A 19,075-nucleotide genomic window follows, 5' to 3' on the forward strand; every position below is an offset into this window, starting at 1 on the left:
TTTCAACCTCCCTGTTTTTAAGAATAATTGTGTGCGCTTGTTTAGCGAAAATGCATGGGATAAAGTCTTTTTCGTTTTCCTTTCTCGCCTTCCTCAAAGAAGATTGCAGTCCCTAAGTATTATAAAGGTGAGGTGCTAGGAACTAAGAAAACTGTAAATCCCTAAAAAGGTGACCTCTCAAAAGAGAGCTAAGCTAGCTCTTTGCCTCTCTCTAAAAGACCCTCGCGAGACAGACAGATATTCTCTTTTCAGACTGCCTGGAGAGCACTCCCTCTACACAAGCAAGTAGCTTACCAGTTGTATCCTTTCTATATTTTAATATAAAGAGCGGTAAAGGTGATTACTACACTTAAGACAGATTACCCAACTAAAGCTGCGACAGCAAGGGCGCTAGCAGCCCTAGTTGAGTACCTTGGTTGTACCTCTGTTCCTTCCGTTACGATATCTCCCCCTGCTAGCACGCTCGAACGCTAGCACGCACGGGGAAGGGAGATGTTTGTTTCCTACTTCCTTCGCCCTCTCGGTTTAGTCGTTCCGTTCGGTCCTCATCGTGATTAGAGACGTCCTCATTCTCATCTCTACTTCATCCTCGATCCTGCTTGCAGAAAGCATAATGTCAACCCTCGCTCGAGCAGAACAGAAGGAACAAACAACATACGAACCAAATACGGATCATAATAAGACCAAAACAAGAAGCCAAGCAAAAGGCTTGGCAAAAGAGAATGAATCAAACCTATACTAGGAAATGAAACCGTGCTATCCGCACTACGCAAAAAACAGCACTATGCGGAGAACGAGGAAGGGGAGAAAAAGGAAGATCACGAGAATGATCAACAACAGAATGACCACGAGCAGGAACAGAGAGAAAGCACGAGTATACATTGTCAAAGCCTACACGAGACTTAAACACCTTGAAACCATTGAAACCAGGAACGCTATAAAGGGGAGGGAAATTGTAGCTACGTGGGAAACAAAAGCCAAGACGAGAAGCAGGAGAAAGGCTTGAGGGAGAAAAGCGAGACGGAGATGATGGAAAAATACGATCGATGGGAAGGAAAATAATCAATAAACCTGTAAGGCACGCTTCGAAGAGAGGAGGAAACCTCTAAGCAAAGAGAGTAACAAACCTCAGCAATAGCAACAACGAATAACACGAACTACTTTTCTAAACCGATCTTTCTTATGAAGAGTGGGACTCGCTAAATCGTTTAACTCGCTGGGTCCAAAACTCGTTCATAACCAAGGGATTCGTCTCATTACTTTACTTTTTCTATGTTTTCACTCACATAAGGATTCGTCAAGCTCGTGATGATTTGCATGGAGTAATTCGTAACCCCGCTCGTATGTAAATAAGGATGAAATCTTGTTCTTCAACTCACTTAACTAAGCGAATAAAGTCTCGTACGTAAGTCAGCCCGCCTTAGCTGTATATTATGCCACTCTTTCGGCTTATTGATTAGGGCTCCCTACTATACTATAATCTACTACCACTCCTTCTAAACTTGTTGTATTCCGGTCGATGGATGAACTGGTCTTCGAACCTTGTCTTTAGTTATGGGCCCCCGCCTGCCAGGCCTACCTCTGTCAGATAGCTAGCCGCACCTTCAACCTCACTTGTATCCTTTACCGTAGCCACAACCGAAAACCGGAGGAGGTATTCCCAATCTCAGGAAAGCATATCTCCTTGCCCCAGAATGGCAAATTGCTCAAGTGGGCTGTCGGGTGAAATTACGTATTGAGCTCCAAGCGCTTCGAACGCGCCGTCTCGAAAGTAAGAGCTGGAAGATCCCTTTTGCTGTAGATCATGGAGGATCGCTTGAAGCACCTCAAGATCCGTGCGCTCCGAATGAACCCATCACTCTAAAAACGGTATTATCTTAGAAAGATTCGTCTATGGCTTTTTCCCTTTCAATGAGTTAGGTGCTCCCTATCTTCCTTCAATCCTATCTAAACAGGGCAGAAGAGGAAGGCTCATAAACTCGCTCCTCGGATCGGGCTCTGTTAACATATTCAGAGAAGATGGGAGACCTCGCCTATCATTGTTATACATCCTATGTATGACTCACTGGAATCCCATTAAACACTTGGGCTAATGCCCTAGAATCGCATCTTTCTCAATCAAGCAAGCACCAATCCATCGGCCTTAAGACGTCCTAATAGAGTGAAGTTCCAGTCAAGGTCGAAGAAGGCAAGGCTTCTAAGTCTAAGAGTGATGAATGCCCCTGCTACGAAAGATCTTCAGGACGATGATCAAAGCCCGAATCCCTAACTCCTTCTAGAACAAGGTGCAGCAGATCTAGGCTATATAGAACCACCACAATCATTGTCCAGATCTTCAGTCCTGGCATGGGGCTGCTCTTGGTAATTCACTCGACTTGGAAGAGAGGCTAGGCCATGAATCCATCTAGCCCCGAATCCTTGAGCCCTTGGGATTGCTCTTCCTACTTCACTTAGTAAGGCAAGGCAGCAGCGGAGACCGAGTCTAAAAAGCTTGGGTCCATTGCTTTATCGAGTTGTGGGACCGGCTTCCACTCTAAAGTTGGCTCTTGAAAAAGGAAAAGGGACCCAATGCACAAAGGGAGATCGGTAGCTAAAGGAAAGAGGAGAGAGAAGCATGTATTCGCTTCTTATACCGAAAGCCTTATTAGACTTAGACCATTCCACTCGGAGTGGCTTCCTATGAGTGATTGATCCGGCTCAAGATCGGTCGCTGAGCTCCCCCTTGAGTTGAGGCTAGTTTGCGAAGAGATAACAAGGGGAGTGCTCACTAAATCAACTAGTGAGGGGGTCACCTTTCAATCCAGAGCTAGGTCGTATAACTCCCTCCAGCTCTTTATGAAAGACGTTGAGAATACCAAGTCTGATAACGCTATGTAGGGCTTACCCAATGGGCAAAGGATCCCTATCTCCTTTCTAACAAGGTATGCTAAGATATGCCGCTTATCCAGTCTAGATAAAGGGGGAGTAGGCCTCAGTGAAGCGACGCTTTGATCTAACAATGGGTCAATTCGCTTAGCATGTGCTCTTTCCTCTGTTCTATATAGGGCTTCTCATGCCTCTTATCCTTCTTAAGCTCGCTAAATCCCTTATTGGACTCTAACTAATTGCAGACTATCGGTCCGCCCTTGAAGAGGATAGGGAGAGCAAGGCGACCGTTTAGAGGCGATCGAAGTGAGGGCTGTCTTCAATCAGCGTCCGTACAACCAACCACAGAAAGGCTCTCCTCCCGATTCGCATAGTGTTCTCTACTATGCTGCTTGTTGAACCGGCTTCAAACCTTTGTCATCCACAAGAGGTGGGAAGAGCTCCATTTTTATAAAGAGAGCAGTTCTTGCTGCCACTCATAGGGGAAAGCTATATCTCACTCCCTCGATTTATACGCTTTCTGTAACAATTCTTCTCACGATCTCTCACCGAATGGAAGAAGCGGCAGGGTGAGTGTTAACGAACGGTTCGCTATCAACCTTGAGGCTGACCCTCGAATGTGATATGCTTCTTCCTCTTCTCATGAGATAGGTCAATCAAGTTGAGTTCTAGCCTCCATCTCTGTCTAAGGCCAATTCGCTCCCATTTATCGTCATATGCCCGCCTTGCTTTGATTTATTCGAACTTTGATAGCACAAGGTGATCTTGCAAGATGGCAAGCCTACCAAGGGCTTGCTCATACGAACTTCCTTCATGCCACTCTCTCTGTCTTTGAATAGGTGAAAGAGTAGGGGAGCCAGCTTGATGTCCATGGTGCGTAAATGGCTTTGCTTACTCTTCACTTCTTTCTTAGATCAATCTCTAATCTCTGCCTTGAAGTTGTCCATTTTGTGGCAATCAAGTTGATGACGCTTCCCCTTCGTTAGATCCCATGCCATGCCTAACTCCCTTCGGTCGCCTTACTCGACCGCCGTCAAGTCTACCATCCGCCAGTAGTAATTCAAGTTCGATTGGCTCTGACTTGCTTGACCAATGCTTCAATAAGAGAAGGGTCGATGGCGGGAGTTGAGAAAGAGGCTTTTGACAGGCCTTTCTCAAAGCATACAAGCCATGCTTGCCAACTAGAGAAAAGGAAGCAGAAGTTAGAGCCTATTTGTATCTTATTCATGACCTCACTTCGATCGGCCTCCGCTCTAACAGTAGTCAGAGAAGGAGAAAAAACAAGGATGCGGTCAAGCTTAACGGAATAGGATCCTAAGTTGAACAAGCGCTTTTGCTGCTCTACTCAAGGAAGGAGGGAACAAGCGCTAAAAGGAGAAGCAGTGGTTAAAGAGCTGAAAATGCGCTGTTTGAGTCGTTCAGTTCGGTCCCCTCACTTCACTGCTCCGGACGCACGCACTCCAGCACGCCAGCAGGGATTAGGCTCCAGTCTTGAATTCATCCATTCAGTAACGCCTCAAAAGAAAGAAGAAACCCTGCTCATCTTGAGCCATAGGCGTGGACGTAGGAATGAATAGGCATGCATGCGGCACTATACTTGAATTATGCCCCGCCCTTACTATCGAGCGAAGCTCCTGCTCGAAGCGGTTTACCTCCTTCCTATATTGGAGAGGTCGACTCCATGCCCTACCAGTGAAAAGACCTGGCATTTCCACCTCTCCCCGCATACGGCTCTTTTCTGTTATCTTCGTCACGACCTAAGCCTCATTCTTTCTCTTATTATCGCTGGCTCGGGGTTTAGTCGCTCACCTCGTGCCTCGCCTTCCCCTGTTTACGGTAAGGGGAAGGCTCGTCTACTCTCTCGGCTCGCTTGCATCCTAATAACTTACATCAATAGATAGGAATTCATCAATCTTTCTAAGAAAAGAAAAGAATTACGCGTCACGTAATTTATACAGAACCTCCAAGCTCCTCCTTATCATAAAAGGATATCTAGAAAGGATAATCTTTTTGTTAATTGGGGAACACGACCTGGTGCTGTACTCACCTCTGTCGGTCAGTAGCTGTTATCTTCCATTCTTGGTGATCGGCGGATCGGATTTCTCTGTCTACTCCTCTACTCTTGTTCCAATGGAATGACTATATGTAACAAATACTATGTTCTATCTCAGTTCTTTTGGGCATATTCCGTAGAAACAAGATGACTCGGCCAACTACTAACATTCTATCTCAGTTCTTTTTTGGAGTCATGAGCTCCTTCGGTAGAAGAAGACTCGTCTCCTCCTGCGCGATACGGCTTTTTGGCTTCCTAAAACTAGTCCATGATCTCTCGTCACGAAACTCTTCCAGAGCCTTCGGTGTCTACACCACTCGTCACAGGTCTATAGAAACTACTCTTCTCGGTCTCTTACCTATGCCTCTTTGCTCTGTCTCTGTTTCCTACTCGAGCTTCAAAACCTACTCGTATTTCTAGTGGTACTATATTTGCTTTGTTCGTTTCTCGTCCTCTATCGTCCATGGCCATTAATTAAAGGGCTTGCCTTTCGTCTCTCATCCATTGTCACTGGTTGGCTCTGCCCCCCTTTATAGTAAGCATGAATCGCTTTCTGAACTTCCCTTCGTTGAGGAACGAGCTCTCGTCATATTCGATACCAAAGCAGGATAGCACATCAGAGCAGGTAATCATAATCGTCAGTCAGCAAGTCACTTCCTCTCCTCTCCCCCGGTCAAGTAATCGCACTCAAACATTCGGAATCGGAGCTGGAGCAAGCCTCAAAATGCCTGACGTTGACTATTTTTTGGTCAAAGCGCTAGCGAGCTGGGGCGCAGGTGTTCCCCCGGCGCGCCGATAAGGGAAGAGTCAATAAGAAACATATATTTTCGTTAAAGGGAAGGCGAGCTAACCAACTCATCCTAAAAGATCTGCTCGTCCGAGAAAATGAGTTCCTTTATCATCGCTACACCTTGGATTAGTAGTAGACAGTAGTAGTAGTCCACCACAAGAAGGACCCGCTCAGAAAGACAGAACTGAAAGGACACGAGAGAAAGAGCCCCCGATTACAGACACATGAAATAAGAAAAGAGAGGAGAGCATTAAAAAAAAAAAAGCTTCCCACGTTTTTCGACTTAAGCTGTCGCTCCCGTTTGAATTTATAGCGAGTTAAATCCTAGAAATTAGGAATAAGAAGTGCACCCCTAACATAAAGGAGAGCTCTTTCTAGTCTTCGTGTTCAGATATCAAGACAAAAGTCACTAATTAGATCATCCTTTTCCGGAAGTAGAGCTAGTCAATCCACACTTGCCTTTCCGCTGAAGACAGGTTCGGACCAACTTAAGAGTGTTTAAATGCTATCCTAATTGCTGACGCCCTTTCTCTAATTTCTACCCATCCGATGAGAGAATTGAGCAAGAAATACGTCAGGTTGTCGTGTCAAGGTCTTTTAGTTAAGGGTGAGTCTGATCTGGTTGACTCAGAGAGGTCTGTGAGCTCGAGCTGGAGGAGGGCGGTGAAGCTTTCCTCGCGCTTAGACTCTTTCTACTGGTTAGGACGATGGTAGTTCGAATGAGGCTAGTTGAGACTAATTCGTAAAGTAGGTAAAGTAGGCATACGAACCACTTTAAACTTTTCCAGATTCTAAAAAGCATGAAATTTCCCATACCTCAATAATAAGGTAAGCCTACAATAGCTCTTGAGCTAGCTAGATCCGCCCAATCTTGAAAGCCCACGGAGCGGTAAGGTAGCGAAGCTAAGTAAGTAGCTCAGAGGTAAGGTAATCATAAGGAAAACGTTCAGGTACTTGGAGTATATCATCTTCTCTTGCAATATGGTACAGGTGTCCGGGGTCGAAAAGGAAGAAGGTTAGTCAGAGACCGAGTCTGATACTCCATCCGCTTCAGATTCTAGCTCAGAGTCAAGCTCATCATCCAGTTCAGACTCGAGTTCAGAAGACTCGCCCCCACCAGCCACCCATGCTATGCAAATCGGCATGACGATACCTGAAGCCAACCCGCAGCCTGAACAAGAAGAATAAGAAGGTATGCGAATGAGAGGCGGAAAGATCAAAAAGATCATTCGCCCAAAGGTGGCCCCTCAGCCGAAGGAGACTCGCCTTCCAGAACCGAGTAAGAAAACCACTTTGTCGTGGTTAGGGAAGCCTCTTGATTTTGAATTGTTGAAGCAGCTAGCCAACATACCAGCTTTAGTCACGTTGTATGACTTGTTGAGGCTAGCACCACAGGTTAGAAAATCCTTAGCACAAGCCCTATTAAGTAAGGGAGGACGCAGAAAAGTACGCTCCCCATGTACACAAGGTAGAAATAAAGTCCGAACAAATAATAAAAGAGTGCCAACAATGCTCGCAAGTGAAGATGGACCATATGATGGACATCACATTCACCAATGATGACCTCCTTATTGGAGAAGTCAAGCACAACAGACCGTTATATCTAACTGGATATATTGGCGAGTCTAAACTTCCTCGGGTGATAGTTGATCCCGGCTCAGCCATAAACATCATGCCGCTAAGAGCATTGTCCTTCCTCGGCATCCCTACCTCAAAGCTAAACCCTATACAAAAATAGCGTGACAGGGATACAATGCCATTATGCCGATGCCCAGAAGGCGGTGGGGAAGATCCGTCTTAAGTGCCAGACGGGTGACTCGAAAGCAGAAGTGACCTGCTATGTCATAGACAATGAGACGTCGTACAACCTGCTACTTGGTCGGCCCTGGATTCATGCCATTATATTGTACCGTCTACACTGCATCAATGCTTTAAATATGTTGACCATGACAAACAGGTCCATCAGGTGTTTGCAGACAGAAAATCCTTTAAGTGATTAGAAGCTTATTGTATAGACGCCTGCCTCTACAAAGATGATGCTGCTGGCGAGGAAGAACCCGAAGAGCCTAGCTCGGCCACCAAAGAAAAGAAACAGAAGAAAATAAAAGGGAAGAATCAGGCCCTCGGCCAAAGCAAAAGGGAAGTATTCTCTTTCAGTGGAAAGCACACCGAGAAAAGAGAAATACTCCATCCAAGAAGAAACATTGGTGATTCGCATATCAAAGGCAGCGCCAAAGAAATACACTGTCAATATATATATATGGGAGACACCACAAAGAAAAGAACAAGGCACAAAGGAAGAAGATCGCATCGCAATGCACCAGCAGAAAGGCACGAGGCCAGCTGGGTAAGATCGGCTTCAAACGTCAATTACTGCCGCCATGATGCACAAGAAGACCCCGTCAACTCGCACATTGACAGGATCAAGAGATATGCCCCGGAAAACTTCTCTATGCCTCTCGGAATTACACACCGAATTTCCACTATCCGGGGAGCGAATGGTATGGCGTTCACGGTCCTTGCGCGCGACAATAAAATAACGAGAAGCCAATCATTTTCATCCCCAGAATCTCCACGAAAATGCAAGCCATTCAAGGACGAAGAAGAATCGATGTTCCAATGGTACTCCAAATAGGCTCGACGAATCATGCAAACTCAGGGTTATGATTTAAGCAAACCCTTACTAATAGGGGGACTGATCCGGACTGACAACCCGAGCCCTTCGTAGACTGAACTCTCTTTAGGCTCGCGTAGTATACGAAACTCGCCTCCTTCATTGCTTCCACTCCAACTCGAACTCAAAACCTCTTCCTCATCTGACCCTATAGAATGAAGTTCAGCCAAGGGGCAAGCAGAGGAAAAGAAAAGCACTGTTGACTTCCTGAAACAAGAACTCAACTCCCCGATTCACCGAACCGAAAGGACACTCCCATGACTTCTTGAAACAGGAACTCGAACTCATTTACCTCAGCCTAAGCCTAAGACTGATATGCATGACAGGGTCATGGTCATGGAACTCGTTCTGCTTCATCGACGAAAGTATGCTAGGGGTTGTTGCTTAGTCACGAGAGCTCTGCTGCCCATGCCCGCCAAGCAAGCATTCAACTCTTGACTCCGGAAAACTCTTTCTTTGGAAAGCAAAAATCTTCCTTGAGTCTGAGTTTGAGGCTGTGCATAACTCCTGTGTTGCGGCCTCTACCACGGCCACCACGAGCCATGTTTGCATTTGATGAGCCTGACCAGTAGCAGCAACCAGGTCATGTCTGTGCTGTGACCTTATGAACCGTGTCAGAATGAGCCTGCAGTTTTCAGCTTCTTTCTAAAGTGCTTCAGTTCGACGTGATCTATCACAGACGGGTTTTGAATCAGACTCTTCCCCTACTTTCCACGCATCATGAGCAGATTCACCTTTCTCCCTCTGCAACTCCAATACACAGAACAGCAAAATGGTTCAGGGATGACGGTCAACCGTTTGCAAATCACAAACAAGACAACTCGTCGATCTTCGTCTTTATAGAAGTCCCTGTCCTCCTTATCTGCTAGACACGGGAGTTAACTGTAGCCATTGCTTGCTTCGATTTGCAAGATAGCTGCTTACTGTTACAGAACAGAGGTTGATTTCCTTTTTTAGGACAGGACCGCTTTTTCACTTTCACACGAACAATGTGAAAGATGTATGGTTTCCTTGCAAAGTCTTTCCGCTGCATGTTTGATTTAAAGGTAGAATCCCTGAGACGTAGCATAGCCATTCACGATATTGCGAGGCGAGGCTTCGAAAACAGCCTTTAAGTACGTCTCCGGACTTGAATACGTTGGCTACTCCTACTCATCAAGTACACTGCTATGCAAACTTTGCATATCTACCCGGGTTTGATTCGAAACACCAATAGTCGAGAGTGTTCCCACCGACCCCCTTAACGTAATAGCGCTCGATTCAGTGAAAAAGTGGTTGCCATAATCACGTCGATGAAACTAGTAGAGCGGATACAGAAAGCAGAGAAAGAAGTAGGGCCGGAACTCACCTCCCGGACCAATTCACCTTATTCCCTGGTCCACTCGCCTTGACCCCCCCCCATCATAGTAAGGCGTGGGAAGATGGTGGTCTGTTGCTGGTGTTAGTTAAAAAAAAAAAAAAAAAAAATGTTGTATGCGACATCGCTGCCTCTGCCTGACAGCGGGAGAAACAAGATCTTGGGGGGGGGCCACCTCCCTTTCCCCCCTCCCGTGGCCGAAAGCTTTTTTCCGTGCTTCTCCTTCTCGACCACGGCCTCTCTTCTCGATTGAAGCACCAAAAAAGAAAAAAGCTTCTCTTTCAAAAAAAGCCCCTTTTGCAGGGGTACCTAGAACAGACCCATTACTAGATTCATTTCTCATCGGCGGGCGGTAGAACCAATTCGAAAAAAAAGGTGGCCCTCGGCTATAATAAAAAAGTATTTCTGAAGCCATTGTTCCCTGCGCTAACGGATTACCCCCACCGCCCATTAGTGTAAGCACAGCCTGCACTATTTCGAGGAAAAACGGGTTGTTTATGTTAGCCTCGACCAAGCTCTGATAAGAATCGGCTAAGAAACTTAACCTATCAGGGTCCCCCGCCTCGTTAAGCAAGTTCCGAACGATCGTCGGAAAGTGGGCGCTTCTCGTTGGTGGGTCAGCTCATATTCCAGAAAAAGATCAGGAAGAATCTGTGGAGATGATTTTTGTCAAGATTCCTATGAAGCTCTAGACATTTCGACAGAAACTTTGCCCTTTTTATCTTAGAAGTCACATGTTTCGGACGGAATTCTGAAATTTCGGGACGGAATCTTGTATATATTTAAGTAGTATTATTTGAATGTTAAAATAATAATAATAATAATAGCAAGGAAACTTTGTTTTCAGGAGAGTCATGTTCCTCTCGAATTGAACAGTTATGATGGAAAAAAAAAAGAGATCCAAAACACATACTTTGGCATTGTGGCCAAACTCATTCTTGAAGATCCCAATAGTCCCAGGCCCACAAACATCATGGGTCATCAACACATCAACATTCACCCAAACATTCTCTCCAGGATCCAACTTTGACCTCTCAGACGCCCTCGCCAGAATCTTCTCCGTCATCGTCATTGCGTGCTTAACCTAAAACTCAAACAACCCAACAAAACCCATAATTATAAATCCCAAATTAAAAACAAAAATACAACAGAATGAACAAAAAGGTAAAAAAAAACCCAACTGAACCACTGGTTGAAGGAGCTCTCTGAGGCTGCGCCGGAACCATGACAGACATAACCACCTTCGAACCTCTTTTTCTCCATTTTTGTGTGCAATTTGGAGAAGAAAATGACGAAGAAAGACCTATTTCTTTCTGTAAAATTAAAGATCGGGTCGGATATTAGATGGGTTTGAGGGATCTTTGTGTAGAATAAAAAAAAAAATTGATTGAAGAGAATTCCTATATGCTCATGACCAACTAGTGTTTCTGACGGTTACAGAGTAATTCAAAATTTTCATATTAATTATTGTTCAATACAAAGGTGTCAGTATATCTTTCATGTTACCAAGAAAATATGTCGTTCAATACCAGGAGGTCATGCTAAAAGTCAAATATTGCAAGTACTAGGTTTCGTAGATCACAGGAAGAATAATCAATACCCACATGTAACAAGGGGCAAACCAATGTTTAAAAACTCATCCGCATCACGGATAGACTCACCCAAGTAGATTTGATTTTGGCCCTAAAACTCTTTTCGCTCGTCTGGGTTAGTGAAAAACTGATTGCGTCTTCACCATAGTCAACTTAGCTTTACCTTGGCCTATTTCTTGTCCAAGTACCAGTTTTTAAACACTGGGCTAAACTAGTGATCACTAATCACAAACAAAAAAAAATCGCATGCTATGGGTTGAATGAGGATACCTTCCCAAGACCAGCCCCCATTATAGCACTTGTTGGTGTTAGCATTTCAGGCATTCCAGGTCCACCCTTCGGTCCCTCTCCTCTAATAACAACAACTTTGCCCTGGAACATACAGATAAGGTAAGAATTTGAATTGTCAGTCATAAAAGTTCCCTCTCCTTTGAATTAGCATTACCCTTAGAAACTCTAAAGAGATCAACTAAGACATCTTTAGCTAACATAATATCAGTTTGACTAGTGCATAGCCTACTGCTAATTAATTTATCAAACATAAGCATGCTCTAAAAAGTTGCTAAAGTAGAACTGTAGAAGCAATTTTTCACAAATAGAGAGTTTACAAATTCTAAATGCCAAATCAGATATCCGTAAAGAGCCGTTCAGGCATTCCAGAGCATCCCCATTCTCACAGAAAGTGAGAATGGTTTCTGTGAGAACCATCCACAGAAACCGTAAAGAGAGAGAGAGAGGGGATTAATTATTTCATTTTCTTTCTTTCTTTTAAAAAAAATGAAAAAATAAAATAAAATACCTGAGTTCCTCTTGTTCTTGTTCTTCTTCTTCTTCTTCAGTCGGACGGTCGTCGGAGTCGGACGGCGAGGGTTTGAGAGAAGGTTTCTTTGACTTCTTCTATCTCTTCTTCTTTCTTCTTCTTCTTCTTCTTCTTCTTCTTCTTCTTCTTCTTCTTCTTCCGTCGGACGGTCGTCGGAGTCCGACGGCGAGAGGGTTGAGAGAAGGGGTTTGAGAGAGCGGCGGTGGAAGAGGAGAAGAAAAAAGAGATAAGGGTTTTTTTTAGGGTTTCATCCAAAACCCTCTTTTTATACGAAATTTAGGTTTTTATGGGAAATTACAAGAAAGTCCCCACTCAAAAGTAACCCATACCCTTTGATAGCTGGGTTAAAAAAGTAATTTCACGTCGAAATATGGGAATCGCGATTCATATCACTTAAAGGAACGGATTTTACGTAATAAGAATCGCAATTTTATATATTGTGATTCCCGAATCTTAATTATGTAAAATCGCGAGTTTGTTATAAATAAAACGCGTTTTTATAAATTACGAATCGCGATTCCGGTGGGTGGAATCAAACTCGCGAATCCACAATGTGGATTCGCGTTTCCGATTCAATCGATTCGGGATTCCTATATTTTGGGGAATCGAATCGAACTACGATTCCGATTCGCGAATCCCCAACCCCAGGAACGAATCCTGCTACTCTGTGTTTACTTACTAAAGTTTTTAGAGTAGTTCTCCTATCTCGTTCGAATTCTCTGTTAACCTTAAAGGTGTGACATATCATATGTCACCTATTACCTATCTAACCCAAATTAACGACTCAACCCACAAGCACCAGATTATCCATAAACCCGGGCTCTGATACCACAACTGTAATGACCCGATTTCCATGACCGGATCGCTACAAGCAAACACCTGCCAAAATACCCATAAAATTTTATTTTTTTTTCTTAAACCATATATGAAAATTAAATAGCCATCGCTCTTATTCCATTTCCAAAATGTCTCATTACAAAAACCAATTTACTCAATTAAGTAAAGTCTCGAACTAGCCAATTTAAAATAAATTCTAAGGTTTGACGAAGGGTATCGTCTTCCTTAATTATTTGCTTTCATCATCCTACGCTCCTAGACATCCTCGTGCGCAAACGCACCCTCATTAGAATCTCTAATCCTGGGGAGAAAAATAGGGTCAGCAGGATGATAGAAACTGAACCAGTATAAGAATTCAATTTAAAACAACATATCAAGATCCATATATTATAGATAAGACAATTGTAATTTTCCAAAATAATAGTTTACCAAAATCTTCTGCAACTGAATAGAAAAATCATTTAGAGTGAACAAATGTAATAATAACTGAAAGAGAATAGTTTAATAACATTAGGAACAATTATGAATCTACCACATTCTTATCATAACAATTTCATTTAAACCCAGCGCACTCCAGCTCCCACTAGCTTGTTGCTCCTGCCGACACGGTCGACTTCGCGTGGACTTATTACGGTAGATCATACCACCTAGGGACTCTTGGTCTCCGTAGGATTCCGACTCCGTAGGATTCCGACATCAACTAGGAGGTGCGCGTTTCCCCCAAGTTGTATACCTTTATTTACAGGGATAACTCAATGGTTTCCCATCACCCTTTCTCATTTCCTCTTTGTATATTTCTTATGTTTCCATACGACTTTCAAGTTATTTCATGCGATATAAACAATTAAACTGAGAATTCCTTATTAGAAATCAGATTCATTTCCAACATGTAATACAAGAGACAAAATTTCATTCCTCATAGAATAGTTTAGAAAATATAAAGATTTAGATACTTCACCATTCTTGTTGCATAATTGAAAGTCATACGAGCAAAGTTTAGCTATCACCTGCCTTATCGAAAATGTTTTATTGAACCTGTGAGGTGGATCTGTGAAAATGAAACCCCCTTTATGTGAAAAGGGTTTGGTACATGGTTTCTTTGAAAATGAAACCCCCCTGTTATGGTTTATGTGAAAATGAAACCCCTTTTATGTGAAAAGGGTTTGGTATGGTTTATGTGAAAATAAAACCCCCCCTGTTAAATGGTTTATGTGCTAACATCGTGTGCAATTATCAAAACTGATGGTAGTGCAATTATCAAAATTCAAAACTGTGAAAACATGTTAGCGCAGTAGCACTACAATGTTAGCAACTTAGCACTTAGCACAACCGACCTTGTCTTTTTCTCATTTAATTCTTTTCTAATTTCGTTAAACAATAAAAGAGAAGAGTTAGGGCAATTAAAAATGTAAAACCCCACCTAAAGTTAGGAATCTCTGTTTCATTTCATGCATTAATGAGAACAGATTGGCCCTTGGGTAATATAGAGATTTTCTGTGTTTGAATCTCCATTTGATATTATTAGCTCATTTTTTTTCAATGGTTTGTTTTTTTTTGCAATAAAACTCATTTGGGATTTGGTATTTAAAACATGGTAGTTCTTATGAGAACTTCAGTAGCTTTTTGGCTTTTGAGAATTATTTAATTTTCTTGAATTTTTATATCAGGTCCAACATTTTCCAAAAGTACAGTGGAGCCACTCTTCATAGTAGCCCAACAAATGAATGGTTTGGAATCTTGGATCATCCTAAGAAGTTTGCCCCACTGTCCTTTTTGAAAAAAACTATACTTGACAGTTGAGTAGTTGACACTTGACTTGACACACTACATGAGATGTGAATTTTCAATTTTGATTCCAATTTAATACTGTGAAAACATGTTAGCCAGTAACAGTTTGGATTTTGGATGACAATTTAATAGCAGTCATTCTTATCCACAGGTTTGGATGGACTTATATGCCCTTCCAGTTCCAGGTTCTGGTGGTAAGACTTGCTCTCAGATATTCGAAGAAGCCGGCTGTGATGTTCCAACAAGCCCTAGTTGTGGAGCCTGTTTAGGTGGGCCGCGAGACACCTATGCACGTATGAATGAACCACAGGCAAGTCATTCTACTCAAATGCACATACTTCTTTCTCATCTTTTAATCTGTTTACGTGACAATTTCATAGTCTTTGCCCATCTTGAAAACCCTTTTAGAATCCCATGTTTCAGACTGATGCAGTCTATGCAAAGATTGATTGGCCGAAAGATAATTTAAATATCGAATTGGCCTTACTCTATCAACTCCATTAACTCGCCTAAATTATCGCTATTTATTGCTGCATTTTCAGATATTGTTTCTACAGATGTAATTTACCACTCCGTTTGTTCGATTTAAGCCTCTTAACAACTGTACTGTGTAGGTGTGTGTGTCTACAACAAACCGAAATTTCCCTGGTCGAATGGGGAACAAAGAAGGACAAATTTATCTAGCTTCCCCCTACACTGCGGGAGCGTCGGCCTTGACTGGTTTTGTCACTGACCCAAGAGATTTCTTGCTGTAACCACCCAAACCTCAGCAATCTAAAGCTTGAATAGATAGGTCAGAACAATAATGTGGTATTGCAGATTTTGTCTTTCACTTATTTATGAGCAAGATTTTGTAACTTCATATTTCTTCATTGTCAAAAAATCTCAACTATATATGTCGTGTTTATATGTATTGATATGGTCATGGTGGACTAGATAGGCTTAACAGAAACCATGTAGATAATAAAGGAATGCTCTCAAAATGGCTACTTTATTAAAGAATATCCACTTTATTAATTTAAAATAAAGTGCTTTATTAGTTATTTGTTGTTATTTAAATAAATCCATTGTAAGAGTGCTGTATTCTTCCTTTTGCTGTAATCCTTATGAATAAAATATTTTGGACCATGCACCCTTCCAGATTAGTTTGGATGGTCATGCCCAAGCCAGGTGGGAGATGATCAGTTCAGTTGGTTCAGAGCCACCTGTCCCATCATGTATATTACATGGATATTATTATTTCATGTATGTTATTTTTCATTAATAAGGCTCCAGTAAGTCACTAACATGTATGTTTCAAACTAGGAGGAATGGAGTCTTGGGTAATTTCATTAATAAGGCCCCAGTAACATGTATGTTTCAAACTAGGAGTAATGGAGTATTTGGTAATTACACTGTTAGATGGAGTAATTGGTAATTTCTGTTACAAAATCTCATTTGTTATTCTCTAGGCTTTGGGAGTTCATTACAATGTGTTTGTTGGAATATTTAATAATCAGGTAAAGTTGGTTGCTAAAAAAGTAGGTAATTGAGAATGAGATTCCTAAGGCCCTGTTCTTTTCAGGTTATGACAACCGATTGTCAGCCCTGAACCTATTATTGGACTCAAATATAAATGTAATTTTGAGCCCAATAATAGGTTTGGGGCTCAGAATCGGTTGTCATAATCTCAAACGAACTGGGCCTAAACAAATTAAAACTAGAACATGTTTTAATTAGAGTATAAAATTCGGGAAATGATATCAGCAGAACCGTTTTTTGATTATTGCAATAACTCATCTTGTCTTTTAGCTGTTAAAAGTTATTACAATTCTCAAGAAGCTCTCACAAGCCAATTAAAAACAAAAAGACTATAGGCCATCATCTTGGATTTTCATGGAGCACCTTTGGAAGAAAGAAGAATAAAAAAAGATTTGAATCCTAAGAGACAGTGCACTTAGTCTGCTAACACTAACTAACCCTGGTTTCTCTTGTGATTTTCTATTATAATATTTATTTTTTTAACGTCAATTGATCAGAATTTCAGAACCTAGGATTTAAATATTATCGCAAATCACTTTCAATCAATTTAATCAATAAAATTAAACTTTCTAGCCATGGTTACTCACCTATGCCTTGTTTGTTTTAGATTAGTGTGTTACCGACTGTCCGATTTAGTAGCCGATGTCCTTTCTTTACGGTATATTCGCTCAAGAGAAGTGATATATCTGCCCCTTTTCATTGCTTGGGACACTGAAATCAGTGTACGTGGCAATCTGGGCCATTGAACACTTCCCCCATGACGTAAATCTGGTCCTCTGCCAGTCACAGATACACTAGATTCGGGTGTCCCAAGTAATGGAATGGGGCGGATATATCACTTCTCCTCAACCGTTAAGTCGCTATTTGTTTGGTATTTTGAGACCTATTGTGAGTCCAACAACATATTGGACTCATATTTACTTTTGCGCCCTGTTTGTTTTGGTATTATATGAACCTAATGTGAGTCCAACACTGATTATTGGATTCAAACTAACTCACAATCTATTCTCAAAATCTTTTCACACGAGAGAGAGAGAGAGAGAGAGAGAGAGAGAGAGAGAGAGAGAGAGAGAGAGAGAGAGAGAGAGAGAGAGAGAGAGAGAGAGAGAGAGAGAGAGAGAGAGAGAGGGCTTGATTATGTGGACAATTGCCATTAGGATCCATCTTGACAATCAACATTGGGTCTTGCAATAGATCATGCCTCTAGTTAGGACCATTGTTTTGTCTTGGGCTCCTTGAGGAAACCCACATGGTCCAAGTCTCACGCTGGACAAGCACATCCATCCGTAAAATTAAAGCATACACCCCATTTGTTTTGGATTTTGAGAATCGATTGTGAGATCAAAACTGATTATTGAACTCAAATTTAAATTTTTTTTTAGTCCAATAATCAATTTTGGACTTAGCATGATAAATTTAACATGATTTCACTAAACTTAATGCATTACAAGAGTCTAATGAGTGATTAAATAAAACACTCAAAGGGTAAACATGGAAAGAGTCTAAGATAAACGGTTGTGGCTCTTTGGCTTAAAGTCATGGGTACGCTATCTATTGACGTGAGTTTGAATCCCCCTGGGCTTACCCGATGGGCATGGTTTACGGGTGATTGCGTGCATCCATAGGGAATAGTCCTGCCCTAAAAATTGGGGTGGGGATACCCTATGCCATAAAAAAAGAGAAAGAGTCTAAGATAAGAAAGGAAATAGATGATATCAATCTAACCAGTTGCCTAATAAAGCCTACCTACCTCAATCTATCACCCAATCAAATCAATGATCAGATTTTATAAGATCTCCTATATTCTGACACAATTGGCTCTCAAATTCCAAAGCATACAGGGCCTTACAGAATTCAATGATCTAGGCCCCCTTCAGGCTGCATTTAGGAATCATCATTCTTTTGAGCTCAAAGAGAATGAAAAATAAAAAGGAATGGCATTTGGTACAAAAAATGTAGCCTAAAATTTCATTCTAAACCCGGGTTTAGGTGAGATCATTTCAACTCCCTCACCACTAAATCATTCAGAAATCAGCCATTCACACTTTTTTTGTGAAAGACTAAGATTACAGACATGTTTTGTAATGAGTTTAATTGCAACCCTCCACAAAAATAGGGAGTGGCTGATTTCACGCTGCACTTAGGGGGGAGGAGAGGTGAGCCAACCTCAAGTTATTTTTAAAGCATATGCTCTTTTTTGTGGCTTTGGAAGGAAATTTTGGGATTCCAGAATTTATGCCGTAAAAAATAAATTGGGACAACAATTACCAATCACGTCCTTAGCTTCTCTAGGCAGAAGTACCAGGGGTGCAACTCAGGCTGGGTTGGGTTGAGGCGAAACCTAGTTCAACCTGAGGCAGCATTAGCTCAACCATAACTCGATCAAATCTGAGCCTCTGGTAAATTCTAATCCAACCCGGCTCTACTATCTCAACCCTAACCCAAACCATCTGATCCCTTCTTTTAAAAAAAAAAAAAAATCAGGTTAGGTTGGGTGTGTTGGCCCGGGCCAAAAAAAAAAAAAACCCATAAACCCTAAGGTTTTAAAAATCATTTTAAAATCATGATAAAATAAGGAAAGGGGTTTGCCCAAGAGCCCCAGCAATAACCCAACCCAACCTAACTTGAGAAAATGCCAATCCGAACCAACCCAAAATCCGGTTAAACCCAATGGATTCGGGTTGAGCCTGCCCGAGTTGCACCCTTGGGCAGAACCCTAAACAAAGCTTACAATGTCTGAGAATCACTAATAAAGGTAGGCCCAAGGAAAACACGCGG

General features: G+C 42.1%; 1 protein-coding gene across 2 annotated transcripts in view; it reads right to left on the reverse strand.

Moving 5' to 3' along the window:
- LOC143892169 (3-isopropylmalate dehydratase large subunit, chloroplastic-like) overlaps positions 1-11,699 on the reverse strand; it is an 81,209-nt gene extending 69,510 nt beyond the window's left edge. Inside the window, exons 1-3 of one of the 2 annotated variants that reach the window (XM_077396616.1) lie at positions 11,602-11,693; positions 10,921-11,052; positions 10,653-10,823 (exon numbers count right to left, since the gene is read on the reverse strand). In XM_077396616.1, coding sequence (XP_077252731.1) covers positions 10,653-10,823; positions 10,921-11,052; positions 11,602-11,655 — 357 coding nt within the window. In that variant the 5' untranslated portion in view covers positions 11,656-11,693. Of the gene's footprint in view, positions 1-10,652; positions 10,824-10,920; positions 11,053-11,601 lie in introns of both variants that reach the window. The other variant, XM_077396615.1, reaches the window with a different exon arrangement.
- Between the last annotated feature and the right edge of the window lie 7,376 nt (positions 11,700-19,075).

Source organism: Tasmannia lanceolata, unplaced genomic scaffold, assembly GCF_043159265.1.
Source record: "Tasmannia lanceolata isolate RefF3 unplaced genomic scaffold, GAP_Taslan_0.1 ptg000015l, whole genome shotgun sequence".
Taxonomy (NCBI): Eukaryota; Viridiplantae; Streptophyta; class Magnoliopsida; order Canellales; family Winteraceae; genus Tasmannia; species Tasmannia lanceolata.